Source organism: Cuculus canorus, chromosome 2 (assembly GCF_017976375.1).
Source record: "Cuculus canorus isolate bCucCan1 chromosome 2, bCucCan1.pri, whole genome shotgun sequence".
NCBI lineage: Eukaryota > Metazoa > Chordata > Aves > Cuculiformes > Cuculidae > Cuculus > Cuculus canorus.
In genome coordinates, this window is record NC_071402.1 from 122,123,688 (window position 1) to 122,137,598 (window position 13,911).

A 13,911-nucleotide genomic window follows, 5' to 3' on the forward strand; every position below is an offset into this window, starting at 1 on the left:
TCGACTAAGTGGAATAGGCAAGTAGGGTAGAAGTTACGTAGTCCTCTTCCACTTAACCTTGCAATACTGAACCAGAGGCAAATTCCCTTTTATCAGCTTGCATCTCATTCAGGCTCAAAATGAGAAGTGAGTTTAGGCGAGGAAATGATAAGCTGGGTAACTGACTGAACTGACAAACCATGGAGCTACAGAATAGGAATTTGCATTGTGTTCTAGTTTTTCTCACACTGTTTAGTAAATCGGCAGTGCTGACTTTGGAGAAAAACCTACTTAGAGGAAGTCTCTGCATCCATTAGTCCTAAAGTTTCCTAAAGTTAATGGGTAACAAACTCTGAGAAGTTAAATCAAGGCTCTGTCATCTGTTAGTCCCATTCTTAGGCGAATGAACTTTCCTTTAGATTATGCAGTGAACGTCGTATGCCTAAAATACTCCAAGACCTCCACTGGATTTCTAAGCTGGATATACATTGCTTTGTAGATTTATCTCTGGGGTAACTTTTTTTTGCTTTACTTTCCTTTGCTAACAGTGGATTCACATATTGTATGTCTGAATGGGAGGATGCATGTCTTTGTTACCCCAATGAAGAGCTGAAATGTTTTTAAGCTAACTAGTGAACTGTTGTAATACAATTGCCTTTCATGAAAGCAGATCTTTTTTTCATTTATTAATTGACTTCTGATCTCCACTGAAAAATTTATTAATGGTAGTGTTTGCTGCTGTTGGCTACTTCTGACCTATTTTTCTCATATTTTCCTTTTCAGGAGGAGGATGTGTGTCATAACAGAGAAGTTAGTTTCTAACTCTGCTAGTATTTTAACTACTGCCAGCACTCTGCTGCAGCATCAGTCATGATCTTCCATTAATGCTCATCGTCAACTGATGGATGCACTGAGTCTGTAAGTGTTGTTCAATATTTAATGTAACAACAAAAAATCCAAGGAACAGCTAGTGCATTCCAGCAAGGCTGCTCATAGACTCATTTGAGTATCAAGTCAGTAATGTCAGTTCAGAAACTCTAGGCTGAGTATGTTTGAATACATGTAGAATATGCAATTAAGCAGCCTTACAGACACACAGTTTTTTCAATGTAAATTTTGATCCATGGGAGAACTTGGAGGACATTCATCTGTCTCTGGAATTTGAGTCCAAAAATCTAAACCTACACCAGCTTAGAACTTCTCCTTATGTGTTTTTTTTGTTTGGTTGGTTTTTTTATGTCCCAGTCCTATATTTGTCTTATTTGTCCTATTATATTTGTATTGTACGCCCATGCATTGTCACACTGAATTGAGAATTCTCATGTATATAAATGTTACTATGTTTAAGACTCTTTCTTGGTCAGAATGCAGAATTTTGTTTTCTTTGCTAGAGCATTTCTTAGGTGGGAAACAAAATATGAACTTGGAAAATAGAGAATATTCCTTCTAATTACTGAAAGACAACAGCAATCTTCACCTTAAGCATGTCTACAGTCATGAACATCTATTCTATGTAATGTACTCTGTACAGTCTGGCATAAATTAATCTTAGAGATACTGCAAATTTGAATATAAATGTTCCCTAAGGTTCCTGTACTAAATCTAGTGTGTTTTCCAGGGAGTAGGGTTTCTATAATCATTTATGTAAACTTGTGTAACTCTATAATCTTCTTGAAGTTCTATGAGGTTCTGTAATCAGAGAAAGGTATCTTCCTCTGCTACAACTAAACAGTAAGGGCAACTATATTCAGACACTTTTTCAATATTATTGAGTTAGTTGTAGCTTTAGTTGTGCTGTTATTAATGTTGCTTTATCAATAACCGGGCTAGATGTAAATAAATACAGGTGTTGCAAAAGGTGTCTAAATCTACCAAAACCTTGTTTGGCTCCCATTTTTAGTACTTAGCACTCCATGTTGGTGCAGTCCCCTGTCAGTTATGCAGTTTGCAAACAAATTCTGTCTCACACACGAAGAGCAAAACTGCAGAAACTGATGGTACTCTTTTTAAATCTCCAGAGATTACTTACAAGACTCATACTACCTGCTGAATGGACAAAAACTATAGACAAACCCACTTCTGTCACACTAGTATGGAAAGAAGAGAGGAAGCTGCTGGTGATGACTTCATTATGTCTGACAACCTAATAATTGAATTGATTAATAAAGAATCAGTGATTCAAATCCATCTCTGTGATAGGGGAGATTGCAGAAATATTGGGAGGTAAGCACCTCTTATTTTAAGTGAAATCTCATAGGTGAAAAAATGTGAAAAAATGCACTGATCTCTGCTTCCCAATTTTAAAATAAAAGAGTGAACCATATTCAGAAAAACCAAACATTTTTATCTGGATTTTGGATTCTGTTTCTTTGTATGGAAACTTCAGTGTTTTACTGAATGCAGTCTTATTTTCTTTTTTATGTTAGTGTGAGCAAGCACATTTCATAACGGTTTTTTTGCAGATAGTGTTAGCAAGGAAAACTGAAGATTGTGTATGGAGGGACATAACCTTCACCATGGATTATTTTCCTTCTTCAGTTTGACATACTCCTCTGCTCCAAGATTTATTTATTGTTTTTCACTGGAAGAGCAATGACAAGTCCAGAACTATTGCAGTTGAAATGTTTGGTTAATCCACAAGATGCCTGCCTTAGCACATCTACTACCATGATGTATTTTCCAATTACCTTTTGCAGATAACCACATAATGCATCTTCATATTTTAAAACAAAATACTTGTCCTCTTCAAAGTCAAAAAGGGTGAATCAGTGTGACTCGTCTGTTTCAAATTTATTGCACAGGAAATAAAATTTTCTGTCATGATTTTCTGTCAGTGTTGTCACTGAGTTCTTTGACCAAGCCTTATAAAAAAGTGAAGTCAATAGGGCATGAGATTTTTGTCTGAGCTCTACGGTTTGACATGTAAATGAGGTTACGCATTCTTAGTGACTAGCTAATCATGTGTGCAGTGTTAGCTTTGGACATTTAAGTTAACTGACCAAGTTAACCTGCCCCAGGATAAAAGAGGGTCGCAAAGTGTCCCAGATTCAGCTGGAATAGAATTATTTTTCTTCCTAGTGTATGGTATAGTGCTACATTTTAGATCTAGTGTGAGAATAATGTTTATTAACAATAATAATCCCTATTAAGATAATTATTTTCTCTTCCTTTGGTGTCCTATTAAACTGTGTCAGCCCATGAATTTTACCTTTTTCTTGATTCTTCCTGAGGGGATATTGAGTGAGCAGCTATATACCTTGCAGCCAATCAATTATTCATGGCTTGAGAAAAAGAGAGTTTAATAGAACAGCAATGGAAGATTAATAAAAATAACAATAACAAAAACAACCACAACAACAACAGAATATACAAAACAAGTGCTGCACAATACAATTGCTCACCACTCAGTGGCTGATGCCCAGCCTGTCCCCAAGCAGCAATCTCTCCCACCTTGCCCAACCAACTCCCCACTTCATATACTGATTATGACATTATGTGGTAGGGAATATCTCATTGACCAGCTTGGGTCAGCTGCCTGGCTGTGCTTCCTCTCAGCTGGCACAGCATGGGAAACAGAAAAGTCTTTGAATTAGTATACACACTACTTAGCTACCTCTAAAAATACCAGTGTGATAGTATCATTCTCATACTAAATCCAAAACATAGCAGTGCGTCAACTACTAGGAAGAAAACTAATTTTGTCCCATGTGAAAACAGGAAACAAGCCCAATACTTCATATATGGAAATGAAAAAAACCCCTAGATTAAGTGTACACGACATAGAAGGAAAAATAAAACAAAACTTGACATTTCTGGTAACCAAAGAGATCAGGAGAAAGGAGGTTAAACTGCTGGGTTGGACTTATTTAAATGTTTCCTCATGTGGAATCACAATAGATTGTTTCTAGTCTCTTCATGCTGAAAGATAGAGTATGCTGGGAATAGATTTTACCCTTACAGCAGAACTGTGAAGTTAAAGTCTGAGGTTTTCATCTTGTTTGCCGAAATACTGCAGTGCCTGGATGAATGAAGCAGTTCAGAAAGAGAACATCTAATCTTTAGTGTCAGATTAACAGTTAATTGACAGATTGACATGTTTGAAGTTATTAGAAAGGAAGAATAGAAAGTACCACTGAACAATATTGGCTCTGTGTGTTCCTCAAGTCATATTGCTTGAATAAGAATGGATAAACTTCTGTTTCATTCTGAATGGGCACAGGTGAAGTGATAGGAAACATTCGATGTGAATTGGAACATGACTGGATTTGCTTTTCTTTCAAGCAAATTCTCCAAAAGCATAGCATTCACCAAAACAAGAAAAGTTGGAGAAAGGGTCTTGGGGAAATGAGAAGAAAGAGAGGAATAGAAGCATGTACAAAAGAGGATGAATCCTAATAAAATCAGGTACACTAACTATGCTAACCTCACTTTCATATTTGCTCTTTAATCTGGGAAAGAGTTAAAAGCCCCAATCTGCCCTAGATGTAGGAAGCCCATCCAGTTTTTTGAACTCATCACACCTTTATCCTATTCCCAATTTTTTTGAGCTTTCTCCAACATTCCTTCAAGCAACTTTAGCATCCTCCAACCCTCACAAAAGCTCGTTACCTCGTCATTAAGCTTGCTGATCTGCTGTTTGGTCTCTTCTGCTTTGATAACAAGCACAGCAGCACCAATTTCTGCCTCTGAAAATAATTCAAACACACGTAAATGAAAGAAGTATAATAACTTGGAAACAGCAATGGTATTCTTGCACTTTTCTGATGCTTTAAATTTAAAAATAGTGTGCACTTGGATCAAATAAAAATAAAATCTTGTGTTTAATGTTCAGCATGTAAGGTGTAAGGGAAGTGTGGTAATAATTTTCATAGTGCTCTCTTCAGTCTGAACCTGAAAGGACTGAAAATTATCACCCTGGAGCGAACCATGTGACATCTCAGCTATTTTTAAAAATCGTAGATACATTTAAGCTTCTCTTATTACTTTTCTGTTTGGCTTTAAGAAGAACAAAATTTGTCCTAAAAGCCACTGTGCAAAAGATATATAACTATATGAGAACTGTTTATTTGTAAAAGAGAGAATGCTGGAAACAGTCTGCAATAGTTGTGTTACTTCAGCATTAGTCCTCTGGTCTTCCTGTCTCTCTCTCTCTTCCCCTCCCGCTTCCCATATTAATGTTCTTTATTGCCTTGTGGTGCTATTTTATCAACCTTTTCAGACTGTAGGTCATTTAAGGCTTGCTAAAACTTAAACTAAAACTATTCCATATTTCCACTCTATTACTTTCAAAAATCTAGTTACTTCCATATTCTTCCACTTTTGTAAATATCTTCAACAAAAAGTGAAAGCCAAATATGCATATGGCTCTTTATTAACTGTTTTTTTAATTTTTTTTTTTTATTTGGTATTAGACTGTTTTTATCTTGAATTTTGCACTAGTGTTTAGTACTTTCCATGCCCAAAGATTTGGAGACATGAGGTTCCTGGCTGATCATAAAATACTGCTGGTAAAATATAATGCATGATAATAAAGTACACTTCAAAAACTGTTTTATCATGACTGTCTGTTAGCAGGAAAATAACAAATGGCCTCTGGTAGTCTGTTCTACTTTTTGACAGTATCAATTGTGGTACTGAAATAATATCAACTGTACGTATATATGTTAAATCTATTTATGCCACTTCTGAGAATCGAAGAAACAGGGGAACAAAAGGAGTTATGAAAAATCTTTTCTCTAAAGCATGATTTTCCCAGGCAAAACTCACCTCCAATTGTAGGAGATAACCTGGTTTCCTGCCTGAGCTGATCAGAGCTGAAGTCAAAGGTTTGGTTTTCCTCATTATGGTTTCTATCTTCAATCCCATCAACAATTCTATTGAGAAAAATTGGAGAGATGGAACAGTTTCATAAACAGTTTCATAAACACCACACTCATAATTACATTGTCAAAATTACTCCTAAAGGGGACATTTTTAAGCAATGGTAAATTTGCACGAAATAAAGCTTAGAGAAAGGTGAACACTACTATATTGGTATAACTTCCTGTGAGTTGCTAAAGATTAAACTTACTATTAGAGGAAGGAATGTGAGGCTAAACATAATTAACTGAAGTTCTCTAATTTTCATGATTTCTGCAGTATAATCTGGGCCCCAACACAACATTTATTGTATATAGTTTGCTTTTCATAGCTAGAGTAGTCTGTTGCCATTCTACACACAAATTAATGTGCTTGATTATGCTCTTGTGAGTTTTAACCTTAGGCAGAGTCTAAGCCTGAACATAATATATTTATGAAAGCACCTCTGTAAACTAAAGTCAAAATTGTTGTTGTCATGCAAATAGCTATTCTCAAATTCAGTTAAAACTAACTAGTTCAGGCTGCGTAATCTTATTGGCTACAGGAAGATGTGTAGACCCACCTGCAACGTCCCCATTACAATAGTATCGGTGTTGGATCTAACTACTAGAAAAGGCATTTTTTCATTTGTTACTGCTCATGCATTGAAGTGGACCTCTGATTTGCAGTGTCAAGAAATGCGAAGAAAATAAAATGAAGCATTTTATGCAATACACAAGCACTGCATACAAAGTATAGAGAACTTGTATCACATTGAGTAATTAAAACATATTATTAAAATAAATAATTATGAATACTTTTTATTCTCATTTATAATGAATTGTTCTATAAAGAGAATCGTATCAGAGTCAATGAAAGTCATGAAGAAAACTACAATTAACAGATGTGGAGCATCAATTTCTTGTTTTGTCCAGGCACAAGATTAAGAATCTGTCTTACAGTATGCAGATGAGTTAAATACTAATCTGGAAGGGCTAAAGCAGATAGTTCTCCACCTCTCAGTCAATCGTGATAACTTTGTGATGATGGAAATTAGACTTTCCATCTAATAGAGTTATTCTTAAGCAAACCTCTTGACTGGAAATGTTTGTAGAAAAGAACAGACATCATGGAGATATATGGAAAACATCTTGCTTGAAAGATCCATGTAACACAGAGCTCTGTGCATATGCCATGCATTCTTGTTCTTCTTGGCTCTTCACATGGGTTTAGGGCTCTCTGTCATGTTTGACTGTTCATTATGCCAGATGGATGTTACTGGGCTTCATTCTAGTGTTAACCAGCCTCTGGGAGGACATGAGACTCAAATGTGATTCTTGAGTTCCTCTAGGCTGTACTGTTATCTGCACCTGAAAACCTGAATAATTACTTAGCTTGAAATTTGCTATAAAACCTATTTAATGTCATCCAGCCTCACTGCTTCAAAAAGCAATTTTAAACACCAGTATCCCTTTTGTAGAGATTTCTAATTACATAAAAAGCTAACATTTTAACTGCCTTTAAAGCACACAGGGGAAAACCTACTCAGATGTGCCTTGAAATTTATAGACACTATATTCTTTAAAGTGTTTAAAGATTCAGAGTAAAAAGAAAGCATATTAGCAAAAGTAGCTAGTTGTGGAGAGCCAAAAGACAGCCTTCTATGTGGGAAATATGTAACTGGCAAGGTGCTTATTCTTATACAAGGAACTGGCTATGAGGCAGCATAATTCAGTGAGTTGCATACACAAGGGGAAAAAAAGTAATTGGCAAAACTCCCCCCTCTCTGAATTTGCCCTGAATTTTGTCCTGATGACAGATACCTCCAACCCTAGAAGTCAAAAAGTCAAAAAAAATATTAATACATGACCTCTTCTACCCCGTCAATCGGGATGGAGTGCACTCATCCATGTAGGTCTGAAGAGCTTCAAATACATAAATGCCTCCTTCAAGGACTGTCTTTATTATCACTTACACTTTCTTCCTTTTCATGCTTTTCTACTTCAGCAGCAGTACCCAAAAAGTGATTGGGAAGACTGTAACTGTATCCTAGAAGTTAGGATGCTGACTTCTACTGTTTGCACCAAGAACTATTTAAATATTTTACCTAGTCTCTGTGCTTTATTGTCTTCACTGTGGTGTACAAGGAAAGAATCTGAAGCACCAGTTAAGAGTTCTGTTTGGCCTACTCTACGGAACATCCGTGCTAGAAAAGGTTTCTTAAGCAGACAATATATATTCTTTTGAAATTTGTGGTTATACATCCTACAACTACACTGACTGGACATTCCAGCCAGAGTCTTACACTGCTGTCCAACAGCAAACAAAAGTGAGGCTCTTAATTAAGGTCTTATTTTCTCTGTAGTACCTACTAAGAAAAGTTTAAGTTCTTTTTAAAGTACTTTTAACTGGACAGTTAGAATGTTCGAATAATATAAACTCATTCTTCGAAATAATATGAAAGTGTTTTGGCTGGTAAACAAAGTCTGAAAAACACATATGCCTTGGGCCAATTTTCCAGCCTATTAAAAGATTATTCTGCAGTTATAAAATTGTTAATGGAAATAGGAAATAACGATATATGTAACAATGCTTGCTTTACATTTGCTCTTACAGCCTTGGGTGCCGGTGTCTGGCTGCTTATGTTCAGAACAATAATGAGCAAGATTACATTTCAAAAGAAAATATGAAAGGTAGCTTTTCCCTGAATTACCACTTTTTATGCAAATGATAATGACCCTTACTCATAGCTGACCTGAACCAAATTCATATGAGATCAATGAAAGAAATGAGAAAATATCCACTATGCATTTCAGTTTTGCTAGTGTAGAAGCTGGTTTTCCACACATTATCTTCCCCTGTACTATGAAAACAGAAACCAGTTTGTACCCTGCTTCTATATGAAATGTAACCGTACTGATCAAATGTATGTTGAGAGGGAAAGGTTTCTGTATAGTCTTCTATGACCTTTTTTATGATTGCTTCATCAAATGACTTGATAAAACCAAACAAATATTTGTTGAACTGTGGTTATTCTATTTTTGCAATAACAAGCTGCTGAAACAACCACTCTGCCTCTAGTGAATAAAGGAATTACTTGATTATGTAAAGTTCTTCAAATTATAGAAGCCAAAACTTGAACTAGAAGATCAACTGCTGCAGCAACTTGTATGTGAAAAAGTGATAGTGATTTCCCTAAAGAACTGATCCCAAAATTCTTGGTTAACGGTTAATTTTTATGTTACAGCAATTTAGAAATAAGATACATAAACCACTTTACAAGTAATATTAAAGCAAAAAATTAAAATATTTCAAATTATACTAATGATAACAAAATAAACTATTTTATGACCCTCTTATGTCAAAAGTCAAAGCCAAACAGATTTTCTCAACTCTGTATTTACTCTCTACTTAACTTACATGATCAAGTTTCCATTCTCTAATTTAAAACAGCCTCTAAATATTTTCTAAAACTGCTATAGTTTTTCATTACAGTTCTCTACTCCAGTAATTTTTGAATTTGTACAGCTATGCTGTATTATGATCTCTTTGCTTTCTAAATTGCTTTCACTCTGATGGACTCAGGGCTTAGTTTCACAGTGCTATTGTGGGAATACGTGTTATTATAGATGGACAAAATGATACCATAGGCCAGGCTATTCAAATAGTAATTTTTGTAAATGCTCAATACTTTCCCTTTTTAACTGCTAGAAATACATTATTTCACAATAATGTCCTAAAGTCATAATATCCTAACAATCATGTGTGTAACACGTCCTACAATAAGAGGAATTATCCTTCTCTGTGGGATGAACAATGTATCAACTATTAAAGAAAAAGAAATTTTTTACAGTGTTACATTCATGATATTTTTAATAGGATTTAATGTCAGAGAAAAAAATAACCTTTCATAGATATTACCTTGGGCTCAGGTCAGGTGGACCATTGGTGGTCAGTGTTGAAAGGTGTAACTTAAGGTTTTTCTCCTTCCTTCTGGAGTAGTAATGGAGCTCTGTTTCGTGTTTGGTTCTTGTGGGGTTTGAACTGCAAGCACGAATTGGTGAATGAAAGGGAACGGTTCCTGAGGCCAACTGCTTCAAGTTTCTCCCTAGGTGGCTTTTATTGCTTCCAGCCTTCTTCTGCTGAGAGCAAGTTGTGCTTCTTGTATGGATTGGGGAAAGAGTGCTGTTCTCTTCTTCTCCCATCTCATCCTCATCTTCATCTTCCACAATGGAAGGGACTCTCTTCTTTATATTTCCATTTCCCTTAAGCTCTGTCTGAAACAGCAGATAATACATACTAGTGTAAAATTCAGAGCCTGATCTTGGAACCAAGGCAATGTAGAGGCAACATATGAGGTCCAACACAAAAAATCTGAGACCATGCCTGAAACTCTCTTTATTTAACAAATAAAGAAAATCAACTACAATCACCTTCAAAATAGTTCCCTTCCAAGTTGACACATTGCTGCATACAATGTTACCAATATTCAAAGCAAATCTGCAGACCATTTTCTGAAAGGCTGTTGAGGATCTCCATAGCTTTTACTTTCACATCTAGTAGCGAAAAAATGGGTTCCTTTGAGCACTGGTTGATCTTTGGGGAAAGGGAGCCAGGTCTGGTGAATAGGGTGGCTGCTCAAGCACAGAGATATAGTTATTAGCTAAAAACTGCTTCACAGACATAACGTAAGCTGGCACACACCAACATTTTCAAACTGAGGGAAAGAAAACATCTATATTTGGACATGCATCCACTTGTAATGAGTGAAGAGATTCAGCTGAGCCTTATCCCTCTGTGACAGGTTAGAACATGTCCTATAACCATCTCTTTGTCTCTCCTCTCCCACTCTTGGTTCCTGAGCTATAGGGTTATTCTCAGGTTATTTTTTGTGTTGGACTTCATAGACCTGGGTTCTGTACTGTATGTCATTATTAAAGCACAGTTTAAGAGAGCAATGTATTGTTTGTTATAATTTCATGGTAACAAAATACACTGATCATGAGTGTTGACATATGCCAACATGAAGCTCATGTCAGGATCAGGCCATAACTTAAAAATAGTTCCATTTATTCCTGTGGAACAGTTTACAGTATTTACTGATTGGAGGTGAATGGACTAAGGAAAAATCAGGTTCCAGGTCAAATTAACAAACTCCACATATCTCAGTGAAGATTACAGCCAACTGTAACTTCATGGTCTCAGAAAAGGTTGCTATTCTTTTTTCTTTCAGACTACTTCACTTGATTAATGCATTGTTAACTCTAGATAGAAAACCTCAGATGAGCTTGTATAGTCAAATTTCCCAGATTCAGGACAAGTACGGTTGGTTGGGTGGAAATGCAGATTTGGGGAAATCATCCAATTATTTTAAGCCCCTGGTAGTATCTGTCTGAACGTTTTGCAGCACGGGTTCAATTTCGCTCTGTGCCACAGCACATTTCCATTGAGTGAATGCTTTTCTCTTAATATACATTGACAGATTAGTGAACTAAGTCCTTTCCAACTGAGATATATGAAAAGGTAAGAATTTAAACAATGACAAAAGACCCATCTATGTAAAATACAATAGCCTTGTGGTCAACCATCATAGCCATCTGATGGCTCTCGATGACTAAACTGTACAGGACCTGGCACTGGTGCAACCTATACTCTACAGAGAACAAGCATTACTCATATTCAAAACTTTGGCTTGGGTAACCATGTGTTTAAAATGCAGGTATAATTATATATCCAAACCCAGTACATCGAAGAAAGAATCATAAGTTGTTACTCATAAAATGAACAGCAGCAGACTTATATGCAGGATGCTATTTAAAGTCTCACTCTGAAACTGTGGAAATCAACTGGAATTTTTTGTGCTTTGCTCTGGCCTTAACTGTGTGCATGTTTCAAAGTCAAACTTGCCATATTTAAGATGTGACTAACGTACCTGAGACAGGGTAGTCTTGTTTGATAATTTTGATATTACCTGAAACGAAACAAAACAAAACAAAAAAGTAGCAAAGATGTGCATCTGCAGTGTATGGGTTTCCAAGAGCATACAAACATCTAAATCAAACCTTTTATGTTGGTAGAAGAAAATAATGATAAAACAGCTGTATTAAATGAAATGGTCGCATAGCACTGAACTAAGGACACTCCTTGGAAACAGACGCTGTAAGAAAAAAAATTGTTTCATTTTTGTTAAAAATAAACATTTTACTTTAATAAAAGTTTGAATCAACACTCCAAACCTGTGAATGAATGTAGATGGATGAATGTATACCCAGTGGGTTTCAGTGCTGATTTGGTGGAATTCCATGCAGGAACAGTGCTCTGCTTTGGCTCTACCTCTCTGCAGCTTTACCTACTGTGCCAGCCTGGTCCTTATCTATAAATTATGTTAACTGTAGGACTTTTGAGTTTGCAATTTTCAAATGCAGTGAGGGGGCTGAAGCAGTTAGGACCAATAAAATCCTGAGGGAGATACATGCCTAAGAGTTTTTCAAGGCCATGTCATATTCCCTTCTTGGATACAACAGAAACCATAATAAAAGGAAGAAGAAATATCATGTAAGTTTGATGCACGACTACTACTAATAAAGTCCGCTGTAACTGCTGAATAATATCTATTGTTAACATTCCTTTTTCTGTTTGAATGTCCAAAGCTTGACCACCGGCAAGTCTCTGACAGCCTACAAGCTGTATTTATAGGAACATTGTAGTCTGCCAGGTAGAATTTTAAGAAGCGATTTTCAGCTTTCCTAAACCCACGTGTCAAGATGAAAAGTGTGTAACTCATCAGTTTTACATTTGTAGCATCTGTTTATTTCTCTCCAAACTCAGGTAGAAGAAGCCTTTCTGGAAGTCTTTGGGTATTCCCAGTTTGTTTGATAAGTGTCTTCAGAGCTCCTAAATACATGTTTTAGGCATAGTTTTGGCAAAAATAATTGTGTTTTTATCTATCTATCTATCTATCTATCTATCTATCTATCTATCTTAAGTTGTCAAGTTTTTTTCAGGTTAACCTGTAAACTGTTATGCAGTTACTCATCAAAGTGAGGGTACTAGGAATGGTATAATATACGAATGCAAAATAATTAGTTTCCTAAGCAGATATCCTACCCCAACAACAGCCAAAGCAGTCACAGGTGTATCAATAAATTTAGTAATAACACTTCAATAACTGCCAAACAGAACAACCATAGTAATTAGGCTATGCAAATAACTGCTGTGTTCTTCCTGAGTTATATAAAGTGCTAGATGATATTAATAGAGCGCGAGATTTCAGATACTACTATCTCCCAGCTTGCATTGTAATCCATATCAATTGAAGAAACACCATCTCCTTCAAGATTCAGGAGAGCAAGAAAATGGAAATGTACTAAAATAGTAAAATCAGAACTAGGAAGTACTAATGGCCCATTTTACACATATGTTTAAGAAGACTGATATACAACAGTAGCCAGAATTTGGGGCATCAGTTTGCTTGGGTTTTAGGCCCAGGTGCAGTATGAATGCTAAATAGCAGCCTTAATTAAAATTCCAAACCAATTCCAAACATTTTCAGCTTCACAAAAAAGATTTTAGCAATTATGAATTTGCCTGCTGAAGCTCTAGAAGTGATGTTTGTAATGAGGGTGAAAATTTTTCTTCACTTTTTTTTTTTTCTCCTGAGTATATGTGTTAATCTTAACTGTGCATCTTGAAAACAAAGACAAATAAATCATTATATGAGTGTCCCCTGGATGTCCTGATAGTCTTTCCCACAGCTCTGCTGTGGTCTTTCAGCTGGTCTGTGCTTTCAGCTCTGTGGCCAGTTGACAGCACTGTCCTCTGGCTGCAGGAACTCTGCTGTCCATCAGCCCAGCAGCCACCACCACCCACTGATCCTTCTCTGCCCTCAGTGCTACCCTTCCCCATCCCTGCAGCAGGGAGAAACTGCCTGCAGAGGAAAAAGAGCTAGTAGCATCACTTTGCTGCCTTATGATCTTACCAAGAGAAAAGTAAAGGTTTTTTTTTAAAGGCAAATTGCTTTTTTTTGCAGGAAGGAGGATTGTCCTCAGGAGGAAGGATAGCATAAAAGGATGAGTATGAACATGGAGTATGTGA

The 13,911-nt window shown here is 36.3% G+C and overlaps 1 protein-coding gene across 5 annotated transcripts in view; it reads right to left on the minus strand.

The window, feature by feature from the left end:
- Positions 1-13,911, minus strand: part of KCNH8 (potassium voltage-gated channel subfamily H member 8) — a 192,644-nt gene that overhangs the window by 9,113 nt on the left and 169,620 nt on the right. For all 5 annotated transcript variants that reach the window (XM_054060446.1, XM_054060445.1, XM_054060444.1 and 2 more), the window contains 4 exons: positions 11,750-11,788; positions 9,739-10,094; positions 5,746-5,852; positions 4,588-4,664 (listed from right to left, as the gene is read on the minus strand). In XM_054060446.1, coding sequence (XP_053916421.1) covers positions 4,588-4,664; positions 5,746-5,852; positions 9,739-10,094; positions 11,750-11,788 — 579 coding nt within the window. The remainder of the gene's footprint in view (positions 1-4,587; positions 4,665-5,745; positions 5,853-9,738; positions 10,095-11,749; positions 11,789-13,911) is intronic.